Genomic DNA, 18177 nt, shown 5'->3' on the forward strand with positions numbered 1-18177 from the left:
GAGTAAGATTGCGGAGGAATTGAGTCGATTGTTTACTTGTTTGGGTAAGCGATAAAAAGAGGCTGAGCTGAGTAGGTGAGGTAGATATATAGAAGAGAACAGATTTAATAGTAAATAACTCTGTAATAGTGATGGAATATCTTGTCAAGGGAAAAACGGAATATATCGGTTTATGATGTACTCGGTACCCGTTGTGGTTCCCCAACGTGTTGGGGCAATCCACTACAATTGGCGGTACTTGGTGTCATGTGATTGGTAGAAGCTGCTTCTATCTTGGTTTGGATTTCAGAGACTTTACTATCTCAGCCATCTCAGTCAATGACTTGAGAGAATGACCGCCAATGATGAAGGCCGAGGATCGTCTGGACTTCTTGGGCGTCTTCCAGCCGAAGTTCTCAATCAAATATTATGCGAACTGCACAACAGCGACTTGAAAAACCTGCGCCAAACATGCACTTATTTCAAGGATGTCAGGCATCTTCGCCTTAACCGCCTCTTCCTTTCGCCCAACTTGCGCGATATAGAGGTCTTCAGAGCTGTTGCTGATCACGAAACACTTCGGCTCCAGGTCACAGAGATCATCTACGACGATGCACGTTTTGATTCAGCCCATGAAATGGAGTGGCCTTCGTGGTATGACGAAGAAAGGGATATCGGCGAGACCACTGGAGTTCCTGAATGGTATTGTCACGTCTACCGTGAGAATCGCAACATGGTCGAGCGGGCAAAGCCACGCCATCGCCAAGTTAAAGAAGCTTTTGAACATCTACTCAGCCCAGCAGAAGCATTCAGACATTTCAAGAGACTGTGGCAAGAACAGCAAGAGACGATTGCCACAAACAGAGACGCCGATGCGCTGAAGTATGGGCTGCTACGTTTCCCTAATCTGAAAAGAGTGGTAGTTAGTCCTGCAGCTCATGGAAAGCCTGGGCTACCCTGGTATCTCACGCCCACTATCAGATCACTCCCACGCGGTCTCCTTTACCCTATTGAGCGTGGGTGGCCTCTTATAAGGATGCATTCCAACTTTCCTGAAGCGAAGGATTGGGATAGATCGGAGAAGGATAAATGGCGAGGCTATTGTCTTGTCAGTCGCATCATCGCCCAACACCTACGAGAAAATCCGGAGAGTAAACTTGCCGACTTGGCTATTGATACCAATCATCTCCGGACAGGGATCAGCTGTCGTGTTTTTGATGACGCTGAGAACAGCGAGATCGAAGACCTGAACACTATCCTAAGTCATCCTGGGTTCGCAGCCCTCAACCTCTCCCTACACTGCGGCAACCAGTGTAACATGAACTGGTGCTCTTTTCGAAGTAATCATTTGCGAAACACACTTTCCAAGGCGAGGCATATTCAAAATTTTAATCTATTGACTAATGTTGTTTATGTGGACGACTTCTATTATGACTCTGACGACCCTGATGAAGATAGAGACGAAGGAGACCACTTTATTCCTTTGCAGAGTATCTTCCCTGTGAACGACTGGCATCAACTTCGACATTTCGGCCTTTGCCGATTTATCGTTAAAAAGGACGATGTCATTGAATTTCTTGGAGCTTTACCGCCAACCCTGGAGTCTGTTGAGCTGAGTTTCTTTATATTTATGCCCGATAGTGGCGACTATTACAGCTTGGTGCACGACATGCGGGAGAAACTTGGCTGGCGCGGGCGGGACTCAGAAAACCAGCCCAAAATAGTTGTTCGCGTTGACGTTAGTTTTGGCCGGGTTTATGGCGCTGTGATGATGGATGTTAGCCGGGAAGTGACCAGTTTTATGTATCAAGACGGGGAGAACCCATTTAGTGAAGATGAGGGATGTGTTGAGGAGCCCTATATTCCTCAAAGTGATACGCCTGAAGGTAATGGGAGGCTCTTGGATGCATTTGATCCCAGTTATGAGGAGCCTAATGTTAGCTTGCGGTGGAGGCTTAGTAGACGCAAGTGCAGTCCCGAGCCCAAGGAAAGAAAAGGCTCCTCCTAATCCACGTTCAGCCGACGAGGTGCAAAACTGCACTTCTTGGTTCGCTGCAATGACTAGATGGTCATGTGAGAACCTTCTCTTTACAAAACATCTTGGAATTGAGGATTTTCTATAGAATGAATCCCTCTGTCAAGAGTGACTGCTCTGGATCGACCATAGGTTGATAGTCACTTGTGAGATAAGAGAAAGTCAGCTAATGGTCATAATATAGTGACTATCCTTTCGATAGGTAAGGAAAGATATACAAGTCAAGATATAAGCAGCATATTCAGGCATGCGTTTGAATCACGCCATTACTATATCGTGATGGAGAAGCTAATTAAGTATAACAATACGCAATAGCATAAATTAATTATATATCAGCCTCTAGTTACATTCTGCATGTGTGCCTGGCTGAACCTAAAGCATGGTATAGGGTAACCGAGCTCCGGCAGTAACCATTTACCGAGCCAAAGCCAAGCCTACGAGATCCCTCTCTTTTGGCTTGTGATGACGATGGAAGCGGGTCAAAGCAACCGAACCATCTTCGCCCCAGGAAAATAGGGAACTAACTAAAACAAAGCACCAAAAGAATCACCCGACTCGCCCACGTTGATCACCAAAAACACCAACAAAACCCAACTGGCTCGCTCAACAAATCACAGCTCGACTTCCCGCTCTCTCCCTTGTACTTATCTGACCACCTGACGATTCTCTATCCCTCTTCCAGTTGCATGGCATCGAGCTCTCCTTGACCCGGGCTGCCCCTCAGCCTCCAACTCAAAAAATGTCCGACGACGTCGATTCCATCGTCAAGGGCGCTTCAGCTCCTACGCAAGGAGCCAAAGATGCAGCCGGCGCGAGCCCCATCCTCCCCACCACCGCCAAACAAGGCGATCCGCTGCATCACACGCCGAGTTCACCGTCTATGATCTATCTCAACCTGTTGATCCTCGAAGCTTCACTGCGCGCGCAATTCCTCGAACTACGAGCTCGGAAGCGACACCATACTTTCTTCCTCACGCTGCTGTCACTGTGGATCGCTGGTTTTGGATATGCTCTCTTTCTCGCACCTCGTGAAGATGGCCGTGGTGTAGGCGGTTCTATCTACTGGGCTGTTGAGGGTGCGGAGAAGGTCTGCTTCATGGGCGGCATCATCACTGCGATACTCGTCTGGGCGACTGGGATCTGGGAGCGTGGGATTCGCTGGCCAAGACGATGGTTTGTTATTTCGAATAGAGGACTACGGGGCTTCAACTGCAAGCTGATCATAATACGACGGACGTGGTGGGCCGAAGCACTCTCTACAATTGGATTCTTCTTGACGTACGGACTCTTTTCACACACGGCTAGTTCATCATATCGATACGTCGAGCCGAGTCTCTTGCGAGAGGTGGAGAAGGAGCTCCAGATCACGAGCGATACACACCCGACGCTGATACTGCCCCACGAAGATGAGGAGAAGGGCGGTCACGAGGAGGATCTAGCGCCTGGCGGCGACTACGTCAAGCTCCTCCTCCTAGCAAAGCCCTTCTCTGCTACGTTCCGCGAGAACTGGGAGCTATACAGGACGGAATACTGGGAGAAGGAGAATGAGCGCCGAGCCCTGCTGCGGCAAAAAGTCAAAGAGCGCGATAGCCAACTCGTCAAGCAACAATACGGCTGGCTATGGTGGCTCCCCGGGCGACAACCGCGCCGCCATGAGCGTGAGAAGACACCACCGCGTCACATCGCCGTTGAGCGCGAGCGTCGTCGTCGCGGAAGCAGTGTGCGCCGCGCATCCACAAGCTCAACACGAACTCCTACGCCTATCGTTGAAGAAGAGGCTTCTGTTAGTAGACGACCCAGCAACGGATCTATGTCAGCGCGGCGCAAGAGGCTTTCGACGAGCTCGAAGCCAAAGAGACCGGGGACAGATTCGAGGTCTGTTACGCCGGATTTCCCGTCGCCTTTGGCGAGGGAGAGTAGTGCGACGCATACACCTGATTCTGGGCCTGAGGGGGTGAAGGTTTTGAGAAATTCGAGTTCGAGATCAACTGTTGGGTCGAAGGAGCGGGATTAGGCGATGTAGATGCTGTTTAACTGTGTATGTTGAGTGGTTGGCGATGTTGAAGAAATACCATGGTTCTTTGCTGGGCTTTATTCGACGTGAGGTTTAACATTTTGTTGATCAGCCAAATCTGGCTTTCCTTCAGAGGCAGCATTGTGTGATTATCTCGGCCGTGAATAACGCTGCGTGAGATCCGCCCCCAACTTTGTGAGGTGTTCGTCGACAAGCACCCTTGTTCGCCGTCTTCACATATGCAGACGTCCATATTCAGAGTGAAAATCTATCTGGTGTTGATCTATGATAGGCCGATGAGTTAAAGTCACAATCAGTGAGGAATCTCACATCTGTCCTTGTTCCCTGTCTAGCCCGTCAATTGAGTTTCTTGGGAGATACGAGCTGCAGCGAGGAACGAGTCATTGACATACGAATCGTAAGCAGGGTGGGATGGGATAGCAGGATTATGCAGAGTGCCCAATGATACCAAGGTCCGAAGAGAGCTCATGTTGAACTGCAAGCTCAATAACGACACAAGGCACTTTCTGGATACTGGTAAATCGCATTGGTCTTAAATATATCGGCACCGTGATGCCGGAGGAAATCTTCTAGCCTCTCAACTAGAACCCATCACCATCGGTCTAAAGCGCGCCGAGAACGTATTGCCTATTATTCAGAAACCAGTGTCAAGTCTTATCTCAGATTCTTATCTCTCACGCTATATAGTACCGAAACCATACTATAAATTGTGGAATAATCGAACGGGACAAGAATAAAAAAAACCCGCACCATCGCCCGGCGCCCGTCCCGAAATCGGCCGCTCGGCATCTCCGAATCGATATCAGAAAACAGCATTTCCGCCAAATCCCATCTCACCTCCTCTGTACCTACCTAGGTATACACCACAAGAACAGTATATCCAAGCAGGTCAGTTATAAAACAGTCTCATGACCCAATTGCAAAGGAAATGCAAGCTATAAGTCCCGTGAACAAACTTCCCCGCGATCTTGAAAGCTTGGCCCATTCGGCTTGTCACCGAATGAATAAAGAAAATGAAACGAAATACGTAAAAAAACCCTTTCCCCGTCCCCATTCCCGGGCTGCATTTCCCAAACCGGCATCATGATACCCGCCGGGGCCCTCTTCGCCGGCGGCCGGTGCCCTATCTACAGTGGAGTTGTTGTTCTCTGCAGTGTCGCTCCCTTCCTATTCCATCGTACAATAGCAACGCTGTGTTCTATAAGCGAAAATCTGGGGTAGATACGGCCAAGTACCGTTATCGCTGGGAGTTAATAAAGTTAATTTATTGTTCACTATCATGGTAAGAGATCATCCGGCCGTAGATAAGGTAGACTAGTATTTAAATACAAGCGTTGCTCTCCCTCTTTTGTCGTTTGAGACTGGATCCTCAGAATTAGCTGACTATTGCCCATCATGTTCTTCAACTGGGACAAGTTTCTCTCGCCAAAGCCGTCTCTGGACGTCCCTGCTCTAGAGACGGTCGATCTCAACGACAAAGAGATGGAGAAGAGAATCGTGAGGAAGCAAGATCTTCGAATCATGCCTTGGGTTTGCATAACGTATCTCCTCAGTACGTTTTCCATATCCCAACCAAGTCATTTATCACTAACAGACTCAAGACTACCTCGATCGTGTCAACCTCGGAAACGCAAAAACTCTCAACAATGACTCCCCAGAGCACAACATCGTCTCACAGCTCGACCTCACCGGCCAAAAATACAACATCGCCGTCGCTCTATTCTTCGTACCCTACGTCCTCATGGAATTCCCCAGTAACATTCTCCTCAAGTACTTTTCGCCGAGTAAATGGATTTCTCGAATTATGGTGTCTTGGGGCATTGTCACCATCTGCACTGCTGCGGTCTCGACATACGGTGGATTGTTGGCTGTGAGATTCATGCTTGGACTGGCTGAGGCTGGTTTCTTCCCTGGGTACGTAAACAGTGCGATTGGGTGTGAATGAATGTGCTAATGAGGGTTAGTATCATGATGTATCTTTGCTTTTGGTACAAGCCTGAGGAGAGAGCTACTCGAATGGCCATCTTTGCTTCGAGTGTTGCTGTTGCGGGTGCTTTTGGCGGAATTCTTGCTACGGGTATCTCGTTCCTCAACGGAAAGGCTGGTCTGGCCGGATGGCAATGGTGAGTCTGTCGCAATCCCTTCCAATGACCCATCTAACATTGATAGGCTCTTTGTGCTTGAGGGTATTCCCGCTGTCATCGTCGGAGTCTTGGTGTGGTTCTTCCTCCCTGACTGTAAGTCTCCAAGCTATGATATGCGATATCATGATACTAACAGGCATAGACCCCCAAACAGTCTCTTGGCTCTCCCCTGAAGAACGCGCCTTCGCCGTCAAGCGTCTCGGCCCCTACGCCCCCTCCATGAACGACAAGCACTGGGACAGCAAAGTCGCCAAGGACACCATCTCCGACCCCTTCTTCTGGCTCTTCGCCGTCGCCTACTTCTTCATGGCCAACTCCCTCAACGCCTTCGGATACTTCGCCCCCTCCATCGTCTCATCGCTCGGCTTCAAGGGCTACAAGGCTCAGCTCCTCACTGTCCCTCCTAATGTCTTTGCTGTCTTTATCATTGTGGGCAACTGTCTGCATAGTGACAAGACCAAGGAGCGCTCGAAGCATGTCATGGGTGGTTTGGCGTTTGTTGCGACGGGTTATTTGCTCCTTGCTGTGGTTAAGCATTGGGGAGCGAGATATTTCGCTGTTTGCATTATTGCTTGCACGAACGCTGCTGTTCTTCCCTTCGTTGCTGTAGGTTTACTCTCCCTCATCACTGGTTACATGTACTGACATGCAAAAGCACCGAACTGCCACCGTCCGAGGCTCAACTGCCACTGCGCTCGCAACAGGAGGAATGATCGCCATCTCCAACACGGGCGGTATCACAGCGCCTTTCCTCTTCCCATCCAGCACAGCACCCATGTACTCAATGGGTAACTGGACTGTCTTCGCATTCCTCATCGCTGCTGCTTGCATCACTGGCTACGTGTGGTATGTTTTTGGTGCTCACAGTGGTTACCGGACTGGCGATGCCACTGAGACTGGACACTTTGAGGTTCTAGATGTTGGTGACAAGGATCCCAACCAGGTCATGGACCAGGCTATGGAGAATGAGAAGGCCAAGGATAAGATTAAGGCTATAGATATGGCTTAAATGTTTGAGATAGTTAAAAGTTATGATTGACGTAGGGTATACCTGGATACAAAATATTTACATGGGATAATTTTTCTGAACTAAAGTTCCGTGCAAAATGCAGTATTATTCAGCCACTACTCCCTAAGGATGAGGCAATGAGGTGATGGCACATTTAATTAAGGCTTTGTAGATGTTATGATGAATTTAGGATAAGATCCGTAAATTCTTCTAATGTTTATCTCATCTTACCTATACCATTTCTAACATTTTAGCAATTTATAGGTGCTAATGTTAAAGGACAGTCTACAAAACCCTAGTTTTAAGTTGTCCAAACACTACTCTTGCCTGCTCTATAAACTTTACATCTCTTAGTTCTAAATGGCTTACACTTTCCTATCATGGGGACCTTTGAAAGTGAAGTCAAGGCAAATCTTTCCCTGTTACCTTATTCCTCTCCCTCAAGATCCCCCAGCCACATTCAGACCCCAATAACACAAAGGCAAGCATGTCATCTAATCTCGGACACTCGATTCGTCTGATGCTGTCATCGAGCCTCCGTGGCAACGGTTCGATCGGTATCCGTTCAACACTGGGCAAGGAATCGACATTGCAACTTACCCAAGATGATGCCCGTTACGAGGACGATGCTGAAGAGGAGAGCCAACCCGGCGAAGACCACATCGATTTGAAGAACTATCTCGACGACTTCGCAGATGCTCTCAAGAAGTCAAAGAATGACTCCGAAATTGCTGATATCTTCAACGAGAAACTGTCGCAGATGGTCTATGGCTCAAATATGATCGAGGCGGTCGGCAGCAGCCTTGACATCACAAGCAAGCTCTGCCGAGATATTTTTGCTGGAGGGATAGACGCAGACGATGTTGAGATCAGCGAGGCTTTCACTCTTTCCCTCATCAATCAACAGTCCCAAAAGCCGTTCGAGATCTGACAGCCTCTCTCAAGGCTGATATCGCAGTATCAGAGGCAAGTGGCGAGATCGACTCTGTGGCTCTAGCGGCCAAATACTGCCATAAATTCGTCAACATTCACCCGTTTCTTGATGGTAATAGCCGAACAAGCCGTCTTATTCTGAATACCATTCTCCTCAAATACGGCGGTTGCTTCATTTGGTTCGGCAAGGATGCAATAGAGCGTGAGGAGTACATGGATATTGCGACAGAGGGATTCGCTGCTGAGGCTCTGACTATGCAACAGGAGGAAATGGATGATCTACCGGAGGGCTTCAAGCCCAAGCATCACAAGAAACTTGCCACGTTTACGCTGAAGCATGTGTACAAGTACTTTAGCATATTCAATTGATGCTTGTTAGGCTTCTTTAAATGTCATCATAAGTTTAGGAAAGTATTAAATAAAACAAGTACACTTCTGTAAGACTTAGGTTATCTCTCATTACTTTACATAATCTTTTCCTAAGTTTAGAGTAGTCTCCTGCGGGATTAGGTGCTAGTAGTGGACGTGATGACATTTGAGAATGCGTATCGCGATATTGGCTAGGGGGCTAGGAGTGGCAGGGCTTGACGACAATAAGGCTTTCAAACAACACGACTCAGCGTCGCTTTATTATAGTTCTATTATCTCAATTAGATAATATATTCTGAAGCTAATTGTATTTAGCTGCTTAAGGACTACTATATATATACCTAAGTCTCTATACTAAAGTCTTATAATTACTATAGTTATTCTTAAGGCCTATAGAGATCTATAGTAGCTAATAAGTATTATATAGTAGTTAATTAAAGACAATATCAAAGATATCTTTATTGAACAAGCAACTAAATAATGGCCAGGCTTTGAATGTTACGTACTCATAGAAGTGAATTTAAGTCTGGTGTCTATATAATGCTATAGCTTTTGCCGCTATGCCATTCCTTAAATTGGTGTAGACACCAAGTTACGAGACCCGGCAAGCCCGTCACATCCTACAAATCCCCAAGAATGTCTGCTGCTTGCTTTGTAGCTCCAGCCTTAGCTGCGTCCGTGAGGTTGTTAATCACGCTAGATCGAGGCTTGTACTTCCTCACATTGAACTCTGAAGTAATGATGTTAGCACAACCCCCGAAGCTCCCTTTCGTAAGTTGAACTTACCTCCCTGAATGCCGTTACGATCCTCCTGCCAGGCGAGTGTACGGGTAGATTTTGACCAGGCGGTCAACTTGATTCGGTAGATCTGGAAGGTTACATCAGCAGAGTTCGAAAATTGAACATGGAATCATCTAGTACCTTGAAGTATGGGTTATCGATATCGGGATATCGTAGAACTCCAATATCAATGACAGTCTTTGTATGCTCCTCAGTCTTATGGAAGAAAGACTCAAAAGAATCGACAGTTGCACCAGACTGAGCAACGATTCGACCGAGAACATTAATATCAATCTTTGTGCTGTTAAGGACATCCTCGTCTTGGATTAGTTTCTTAAACCAAGCAGTGACCTATTCATTCTGCGTTAGCTTCACACATGTTACCGATCATCAGGCTGCGCGGAATACCTCTTTCACAATGCCCGAGTCAGGAGAGCCGTCAGTCTTGAAAGCGCTAGACGAGTTTTTGACGAGACTGTCAGTCCTTGCGATCCCGTCATCCAAGGGTGCGAGGAAAGGACTCTGGGCGCAAAGAGACACAATGGCATCCCAGGTGCGGTCGTTAGGGGAGAGCTTCCCGAGCTGCTTAGTAAGGCCAGTGATCATAATCTTCATCTCATCATCGAGTGCTTGGATTTCATTAGATGAAAGCTTTTTGAACGAAGGAGCAAGGGCGCAGTTCAGAAAGTCCTGCTTGGTGTCTTCTTTCACGTTCATCTGTGAAGAGCTGTAAATAAAGGCAACCTAAGCATCAAGGGTGTTATGAGCAGAAAGACATACCTTACTGAAGTCGAAGTTCTTCACAAGATCGCCTGCCTGCAAAACTTTGCCATCCTTGGTGGGGAAGGCAGCTGCCAAAAGTGCGTTGACCATGATGATTGCTTGAAGAGTTCTTGATAACAGAACAAGAATGGCTTGGTAGAGTAGAAAAGTCAAGGTTACTTTTGTCGATTGACTCAACCTTGAATAAGAATATAGAAAACCTGATCAAAGGGAGAGGATAGTGATATATTTATATGTAGTTTTCAGTAGCTCACTCTACTCCTGGCATATACAGTGTTTTCGCAACAAGTCAACCATGCGTGGCTTCTGCTAGCGTTCTCATGTTCGTTCAAGACTCCATGATGTCTCATCACAGATGCTGATCGATGGTCTAGACTTGTCCTCGGTCAATGTTTGACAATGGCCGTGTTGGGGAGGCTTCGAGGATCCTCACATAGCAGACATGGCTGGCTGAAATCGGACCATAAACCTGCAAAGCACTGCCCTGGATGTATGATAAATGGCCGGCTCACGTCTATTCCGAGTCTTTTTTGTGCAGTGGCTGGCTGTATTCAAGCCTTATCCAGTTGTAATCGAGCCTTGATATGTTCGAATGGCCGGCTCGTAGTCATGCAGATCCATGGCAATAGCATGGCTGGCAGAAATCGAACCATAAACCTGCAAAGCACTGCCCTGGATGTATGATACATGACCGGCTCATGTCTAATCTGAGTCTTATTTGTGCAGTGGCTGGCTGTATTCAAGCTCTATCCAGCCTTGATGTTTTCGTATGGCCAGCTCGTAACCATGCATATCCGTGGCAATAGAGTGGCTGGCTGGATATATGACTTGTCCAGCACGGATTGAACCCAGATGATGCCATATGAGCGGTCAGAAGGGTTCAGGACGTTCGCAGCTGAATCTCAATCCAATATATATGCCAAGCCTATACTTATCTGGGCTTAGGTCAGGCTCATTAACGTTGATTCTGGATCTTTCAGTGCCCCTGGCTGGCTGAGCTCCAGTATCTACGTAACTTAAGTCAAGCCTGGTTGATACGATGGCTGTTCTAGACTACGGGGCGTTGTGACAAGTCGATACGTCTTTTTGCGTCTTGTCAAATGTGACTGGCTGGCATGTTAAACCGCTACATGATTTATTAGATTCCAACAGAGGCAGTTTTGCTATGCACTATACAAGCCAATCACGGTCAACCGTACTTGGATCTTCGAAGTATCTATAACATCGAACGAGCAGTCGTTCCGTTCTGATAGAGCACTAAACGGCATGAGACGGTTGTAGGCAACTCGCACAACACCTCATCTTTTAGACTGCCAGGTTCTACCAGAGTCACAGGTAACACTAGACTTCTCCATTCTATAGCAAGCCAATTTTGAATTCGAACTTCATGTGTGATATATGCAAGGGATGTGCAGAGGCTGGCGCATCAGGCTACTCTCTCTCTCTAATAGTAGGAACCTGAGGCTGGCTGAATTGACATAGAGGCGTTGAAAGGCTGATTTGTCCCTGTGCGCTATCGACTTAGACGCTTAGGGGCCAATCGGATTCAGCCCTGGACACCTTAGCCGAGACGCAAGATCGGGTGAAGCGACGGGGGCCTGGAATGGGCGATCTGAACCGTGTAGATGTTTTGGTTAAGCAGTAGATGCTTCGTCTGATGTTCTTTGTATCTCATCGTTCTGCTCCAGAATGTTCCCAAACCATTCTGGCTCCGCAAACTCACCTTACATTCTCTATAAAACCGGCTGCTGTGCACTTAGTTTTACCAAAAATTAAACCATAAAGTTCTCATTGAAGCAAACAGTAATCCTCCATTTCTCCTACCAATCGTCTTAATATATCGTTCATACCCAAATACTCCTACAATGGCTATTGAATCCACCTCACTTGCCAAGCAAGCCTTTGCTGGCCCTGATGGAACCATCAAGACACTCGCAAGTCAGGTCGACGAGCACCTGAAGGTACGAAGTCCTTGTCAACTATCCCTCATGTCTTGAATTATGCCAATGTTTATAAAGGGAAACTCTGATGACGTGATTGTCGACGTCGGCCCTGTCTTCGGACAACTGAACGAGCAGACCGTTGGCAAACTTGATGAAAACGTTCAAATCATGATCGCTGGTATGACTAAGTCTATCGCCGGTATTCCAATCTCTGAGAGGACTTATGAAAAGATCCTGGCTCTCTTTTCGCAGAGTCCTCTCGTTCAGGTACATGGCAACGGAATTTCTAAAAGTGATAGCCTCATCAAACAGTCTGATTCCGAGTTCAAGACGGATGGTTCGCCTGACGATAAGATCGTTCAGGAGGTCAGTGCATATCTCCAGGCTCTATCAAAATTGGCCGGAATTAACATTATGAAAAAGGTTGCTGCTTGGTTCCGCCGCCTGGTGGGTGAGGAGATCATGGCAGCCACTAATATCGATATCAGTGTCCTCGGCAAAGTTGTTGCGCAGTCTGGTGTGACTGCCAAGGATCTCTCTACTATTTTCAAAGGCAAGGAACATGCCGAGAAAAGCTTGGATGTGGCTGGAATCCGTTACCCAGAGCCAGGCAGACCCAATTTCAGTGTAAGTTACTACCGTCATCCTCGCTCAAGCACCTGTTCTAAAGTTTCCTTGTAGGTCTTCCGCATTCATTTGACCGCGTGGTCCGACTCCGATCGCATTCTTCACATGCAGCACGACAGCAATGGCATCACGGGTGGTAGGTTGTTCAAAGCTTTTCGAATCAGTCAATAAGTTACTGACGGGCCTTTACAGAGGTCTTTCAGACCGATTATGTGCCGAGATCGTCAGTCATGGATAACTTGAAGCCTGAAGTACGCGAAAGGGCTATCGGTGCAGCGAAGGGTATGTTCCAGTAGTATCTGGTTACGAAGAGCGACCGGATTGCTTCAGTGTAGCCCTATTTTGGCGCTATTGATATGGACGTGGCTGTATATTATAGCTATGAAGCTATCCGTGGGGTATCAACGACTGTGAATTCATTCAATTTAGTTGCTAGAATTCGCTTAATGACAATTCCCTTTGAACTGCCAACACTCGGTATTATATTGCTATTCTTGGAAGAATCCCGATGACGAACTAGCGTGATCCTCCGTGGTTGTCTGCCGTTATAGAACCGTGGGCTGTGCCCAGAATAACCAGTGGTTCTCGCAGGCCCTTCAGTCTGATCAGTCCCTCTTGGAAGTAAACATATCGTTATCCTTGGCACCATGCAAATGTTCGGCGCCTCGTTTGTGCTTATTGCAAACCTAATGGAAAGGCGGCGCAAGCAAATGACATTATATTAGAAGTCGAGGTCTATTAATCTTATAGCTATCACCGCGATACCGGCTCTTCGGCTTGCCAGGCAATTACATAAGGAAAGGTATTCTAAAAGGGCAAGAAGAGGCAATTCCAATTCTGCGGTGTTATACGTATATGGCCCACTGAGCTCTGCAAGTGAAGTCCTGTCGAAGCATCTCTAAATCTCTGGCATCTTTGCTGTTGAAACTCAGTAGCTCGTAGGACCTGTCGATGCGGCCTGCAGAAATGAAGCTCTGCCCAGTTTATGTCACCATCGTGAATAAATTCCCGACAGTCGGCACATCATCACTGAGGACCCATTGAATGCCTCAGCAGATTACAACAAGTACATTACCCACCAAATAGACAAAGGGCACTTTACGCCTGACCCTAATCATAGCAGTAATAATCAATTTGGCCGCCTTCTAAGATAAAGTAGCAAACACATGCTCTAGCCTCTACAAAATTCCCCGACTAGCCAAAGCTACAGCGTCGCAGTCAAAGAGTCATGACACCGCCAAACTTCAGATTCCCATGGTCGTAATCCTCCACGGAGATAAATGCCGTGAGTAAGTACAAAGTTAATCGATCAGAGTTTGGCTGACACAAACTTCCAACGCCGAATCCCGGCAGCGGGTAAGTGGCTTGGAATGAACGTTGCCGCCATTACTCATTCTTCCCAGAGTGAAAACAGTCACAGAAGATCATGTTGACGAATGTGTATGTATCTTTGTTGTAAAAGAAAATATGTAATGTTGTGGTTTCGTAACACCGGGTATATATAATAATGCGTATATGAAGGAAATACTGTGCTGAATATTCGTGATGCCCTGTCCTGATTAAAAGCCTCGTGACGCTAGATGTATTTCTGATGAAGATTTCGATAATCCCTCACTTTCGTAATGATGTCCCTTTGACGTCCCAATTGTAGATTCGGCGGATGACTTTCCGCCCATACTCATACCGTCGTCTTCTCCTCTCTCTTCCCGTTGAACGATGACCTCTGTAGTCATGACAACTTCGTCATCACGGGGTATTTGACGAGGAGCCTGTCGCTCATCACCGCCCATGACATAAGCTCTATACGATATATCACCAGGTGGCTTGTCAACATTATTGCTGATGAATGTATCAAGCGCGATGTTCGTCTTGTTTCCTGTCGTCGTACCAGCCGTATGACTCCGTGGTCCCGAGCTAGCATCCTTGTTACCCGTAGTCATCTCGACGAGACGGTTGAGAATAGTGAACTCGAGCTTGAGTTTTGTGCTGTAGACAAAGGCTTTGTAGGATGTTTGGTACTGGTACTGATTGGCGTACTCAAGGCCGAGGATGGTGATGTCGAGAAGAATGATGAGGATGTTGACGTAGACGAGATGGTTCATCAGACGACGACTTCCACGCTTGTTGCCCATTGTGCGTTCCAGACGCATCATCTTGACTGTTTCGTAGATGTAGAAGCATGAGATGATGATCTCTTGTATGAAGAAGACGGTGACTTGGATCTTCTCCATGATGGAGTATGGCTGCTTCCACATATCTGTATTCGGTGAAAATGAACCGTAGATCATGGGAATAACAGTCCCATGCATGAGAACGCCGTTAACAATAATCATGTACAGCACAGCCTTTAGCCTGAATCTGTTCCTCAGAACAAGATGTAGTCTTGACCATAGCACGAGCGACTGGCCCGAAACCATGGCTACCCATCCTACTGAGATGAACGTCGAAGCTAGATAGCCCAGCGCTGAAGAGGCGTAGTACTTGATGAAGAAACCACAGCAGTACACCGCAATTCCCCATGTTGAGATGAGGAACGACCAGAAGTACAGACCGGAGTGACGCTTGAAGGTTCCAAAGATAATGAAGTTGAGCTCAATGACGTTGTAGAGCGATATGGCGAGGAAGACGAGAACGACGGTTATTGTGGTCTGGGATATGCCTTCAAGGCCTGATCCAAAGCCATTGCCGGCCATGGCTGTGGGTTATTCTCCAAGGGAATGAATGGTAGGCCGTTTAATTCTGAGAGGAGGACATGAGGAGATATAGAAAGAAAAGAAGACAAACAAGACTTTTCAGCATGCATCATCCAAGTTTACCATGTCTTAGGATCCTCTAGTCTTATTATTAGACGGTTACAAGCTTTTTTGACCGCTACGTAATATAAATGGGAACAAAAACGGTCTGAGCACGGGTAGGCCTCATCGCAAACCAAACTCTCACGAATCGGAATCGAAAAGAGCGAGTCAGGTCCCGTGCCGATCTTGGTGCGAATTCGTTACTCGACAGGGCTGATCCCATCTCCCATCCATGGGATTGGGAGAGAGACAAGGTTTGCGCTAAGTGGACTGTTGTAGATCATGGGGGATTCTGGGGTTAGCGGGGAATATGCCGTGTGAGGCTTGCTGAGTTATTGGTAGTGAGGATTAATGGGTGATGATGGAGTGGTCGCAGTGGTGAGAGAGTTTTATCCCAGATGATCTGGCTGAGATTTCTGGAAGAACTTTACTGAGCTTTTTCATTGGTGATGATGGGAATGGAGAGTTGGGTAGTATCAACTCTGTAAGTGGGCGTAGCAAAGGATATCTCGCTTACCACTCCAGTACCTGAACCATTCTCTATATCTCTCCCTCCAAATCTGATAACACGTCAAAGTCGAACCTCAGACCTCAGCCAAGCTAAAAATCCTCTGCCGATCACTACCGCCAAACAGGAAGCTATACAGAGCACTTGATTCAGCCACCTCAACCCCAGACCACTTCCCCGCGATATCTTCAGCTCTTGGCACACTGGGACCTTTGCGAGGATCATTACAAGGATTCTTACACAACATGGCTTGAAGATACCTTGCACGCAATTTTAGCATCTAAATTGATGTGCAGCCTCGTGTCAAATGAAGTGCATGAAGAAATTTTCACGTGGAGGAGGAAAAAGCAAAGAGCCAACGCCTCGGGTGTTACGTGCAGATAAATTCTCGAAGACGCTTCTCTCATTGTTCAATTATTCTACGTAGGTGTGAAAACACAATGATCGACGACAATGCTTCCACTACAAACTCATTGTTCAGGGGAACTTTGCAAAACCACTCACCTGAAGACCCCGACCCCGGAAACAGTGTCTACCGGGAATGCTCCCATCCTATTAGTCTACCGTTATCCGTGGCTTGTCCCCTAGCGTCGTCCGCCCTCTCCTAAAAGATCTACATTCCGCTCCTCGTTTCAGCTTCATTCCATTTAGCTCACGATCGGAACGGTTGTCCGCTTCCCAGGAACCGGTTCTGACACTATTGTTTACTAGCGAGGACGAGACGAAGATCATCGTGCTCGGTCCCTCTGTTAAGACGAGGATATGCAGAGTTGATGATCTCTGTAGGAAGTAGTTAAAGCTGACATGTCAGCATGTGAATATAAGCAGATTCTTGCGATTTTATTCGAGAATGACTCGTCGTGAGTTTATTTGTCTCTAAGAGTATCACCATTGTGCATGATCTGATGCCCCTGGTGTTGATCACAATGCAGATCCGGGGAAGAGCTCCAGTAATGTGAAGCACATACATTGTATTCAGTGATTGGAAGTTACTTTTTTGCTAATCTTGTTCGACGTTGCATTGAGCCGGTGTGCTGGGTAAGAATGCACCTTTGTTTGACCGAGAAGATCTCTGCGGATTGCAGAATGCGCGTAGCAAAGGCTGGATCCAATGGCCAAACACTTTAGACTTTGGCCTCAAGTAATAAGATCACATTTTCAGGTTTAGGATAATTTTAACTAAACCCAATAGGCTTGTTAGCCGGCTTGCTTTGGACCCCTGATTCAAAGTCTTAGACCTGTGACTAAGAGGATCGGGTGCAGCTGCTGAAGTGTCATTAGAAGGATTTAACAGATCCTGTGTATTCCTGATATGGAATTCATACCAACATACCATGTCAAGCCCTCGTCTTGACCACTATCCCCCTCAATTCACTTGTTGTGCTTGACCATAGCATCAAAAATAACCCTCTCTTCCTCCCCCTCAACCTGCACAACAACACTCCCAAGAACATGATATCCCAACTTTAAATACAACCCTTTTCCCATAGGAGTAGCCAACAAACTTAAACTCTTGCCATCTTTATCTGCTTCTTTCTGTCCCCATTCACATATCATACTAGCTGCTCCCCTCCTGCGAAAGTCAGGATGCGTAACAACCTCCCATAAGGGAATTTGCTCTGAACCGAATCTCTTAAAGTACTTCTTTAGACCGGCTGGAAGGACTTTGGCATAGGCTTCCATGTGTTTTTTGTTTAAGTCGCGACGTTCGTTGATGCCATGATCTGTAATTGTTAGAGAGTTTGAGATGAAGGATGATACGAACCTCCTGGTATAAAGTCGCTTGTGACTTTCAAGTCCCATACACCGTAAGAGATAGGCTGATGGATGACTTTTCCGTCATCAAGCACTGGTGCTGTAACTACCAGGATGACTAGTTTATCAGGTCGTTGGAATAGTTCCTCGTGCTCTATTCTCGTCCACTTCCAGAAATCCCCTGGGTACTTATCACGGTACGGAAATCTGTAGTCTGTACCTGGGTCATCAGGTGATCCGTTTACTGCTATCCAGGTTATGTCATCCAAGTCATCTATGGTCGCGCGACGAAGTGTGAGAGGGGCGTTGGGGATGGCCTTTGATGATGGGCCGACTGGGCCTCCACCCATGATGTGAACGATTGAGGGGGCGACGAATTGGTAGAAAAGTGTTGGGCGTGTAAATTGAGAAGTTGATGGTATAGAAAGTTTGAGGATTTAGTTCTCAGCTGGGTATAGAGAGTCCTTCTCGAGGGAAGATCG

At 47.0% G+C, this 18177-nt stretch overlaps 8 protein-coding genes across 8 annotated transcripts; 5 read left to right on the plus strand and 3 right to left on the minus strand.

The window, feature by feature from the left end:
- Nucleotides 1-331: 331 nt before the first annotated feature.
- Nucleotides 332-1987, plus strand: FPRO_02374 (uncharacterized protein; the record flags this gene model as incomplete). The annotated part of the gene is made up of 1 exon (XM_031227532.1): nucleotides 332-1987. One exon carries the CDS (start codon nucleotides 332-334, stop codon nucleotides 1985-1987), a length of 1656 nt encoding a protein of 551 aa, XP_031077959.1.
- A 766-nt stretch (nucleotides 1988-2753) lies between these two features.
- Nucleotides 2754-4028, plus strand: FPRO_02373 (uncharacterized protein; the record flags this gene model as incomplete). The annotated part of the gene is made up of 1 exon (XM_031227533.1): nucleotides 2754-4028. The coding sequence occupies one exon, from the start codon at nucleotides 2754-2756 to the stop codon at nucleotides 4026-4028; it is 1275 nt and encodes a 424-aa protein (XP_031077960.1).
- A 1416-nt stretch (nucleotides 4029-5444) lies between these two features.
- FPRO_02372 (uncharacterized protein) lies at nucleotides 5445-7202 on the plus strand (the record flags this gene model as incomplete). Its single annotated transcript, XM_031227534.1, has 6 exons — nucleotides 5445-5601; nucleotides 5651-5963; nucleotides 6014-6172; nucleotides 6219-6286; nucleotides 6336-6799; nucleotides 6849-7202. 6 exons carry the CDS (start codon nucleotides 5445-5447, stop codon nucleotides 7200-7202), a joined length of 1515 nt encoding a protein of 504 aa, XP_031077961.1.
- Nucleotides 7203-7689: 487 nt separating this feature from the next.
- On the plus strand, nucleotides 7690-8504 carry FPRO_02371 (uncharacterized protein; the record flags this gene model as incomplete). The annotated part of the gene is made up of 2 exons (XM_031227535.1): nucleotides 7690-8064; nucleotides 8148-8504. The coding sequence occupies 2 exons, from the start codon at nucleotides 7690-7692 to the stop codon at nucleotides 8502-8504; spliced, it is 732 nt and encodes a 243-aa protein (XP_031077962.1).
- Nucleotides 8505-9124: 620 nt separating this feature from the next.
- Nucleotides 9125-10157, minus strand: FPRO_02370 (uncharacterized protein; the record flags this gene model as incomplete). The annotated part of the gene is made up of 5 exons (XM_031227536.1): nucleotides 9125-9234; nucleotides 9291-9372; nucleotides 9426-9635; nucleotides 9693-10001; nucleotides 10065-10157. 5 exons carry the CDS (start codon nucleotides 10155-10157, stop codon nucleotides 9125-9127), a joined length of 804 nt encoding a protein of 267 aa, XP_031077963.1.
- Nucleotides 10158-11932: 1775 nt separating this feature from the next.
- Nucleotides 11933-12933, plus strand: FPRO_02369 (uncharacterized protein; the record flags this gene model as incomplete). The annotated part of the gene is made up of 5 exons (XM_031227537.1): nucleotides 11933-12028; nucleotides 12086-12376; nucleotides 12434-12637; nucleotides 12692-12773; nucleotides 12830-12933. 5 exons carry the CDS (start codon nucleotides 11933-11935, stop codon nucleotides 12931-12933), a joined length of 777 nt encoding a protein of 258 aa, XP_031077964.1.
- Nucleotides 12934-14196: 1263 nt separating this feature from the next.
- FPRO_02368 (uncharacterized protein) lies at nucleotides 14197-15330 on the minus strand (the record flags this gene model as incomplete). The annotated part of the gene is made up of 1 exon (XM_031227538.1): nucleotides 14197-15330. The coding sequence occupies one exon, from the start codon at nucleotides 15328-15330 to the stop codon at nucleotides 14197-14199; it is 1134 nt and encodes a 377-aa protein (XP_031077965.1).
- A 1981-nt stretch (nucleotides 15331-17311) lies between these two features.
- On the minus strand, nucleotides 17312-18045 carry FPRO_02367 (uncharacterized protein; the record flags this gene model as incomplete). Its single annotated transcript, XM_031227540.1, has 2 exons — nucleotides 17312-17664; nucleotides 17706-18045. The coding sequence occupies 2 exons, from the start codon at nucleotides 18043-18045 to the stop codon at nucleotides 17312-17314; spliced, it is 693 nt and encodes a 230-aa protein (XP_031077966.1).
- Between the last annotated feature and the right edge of the window lie 132 nt (nucleotides 18046-18177).

This window comes from Fusarium proliferatum (assembly GCF_900067095.1).
Source record: "Fusarium proliferatum ET1 genome assembly, contig: FPRO_scaffold002, whole genome shotgun sequence".
Lineage (NCBI taxonomy): Eukaryota > Fungi > Ascomycota > Sordariomycetes > Hypocreales > Nectriaceae > Fusarium > Fusarium proliferatum.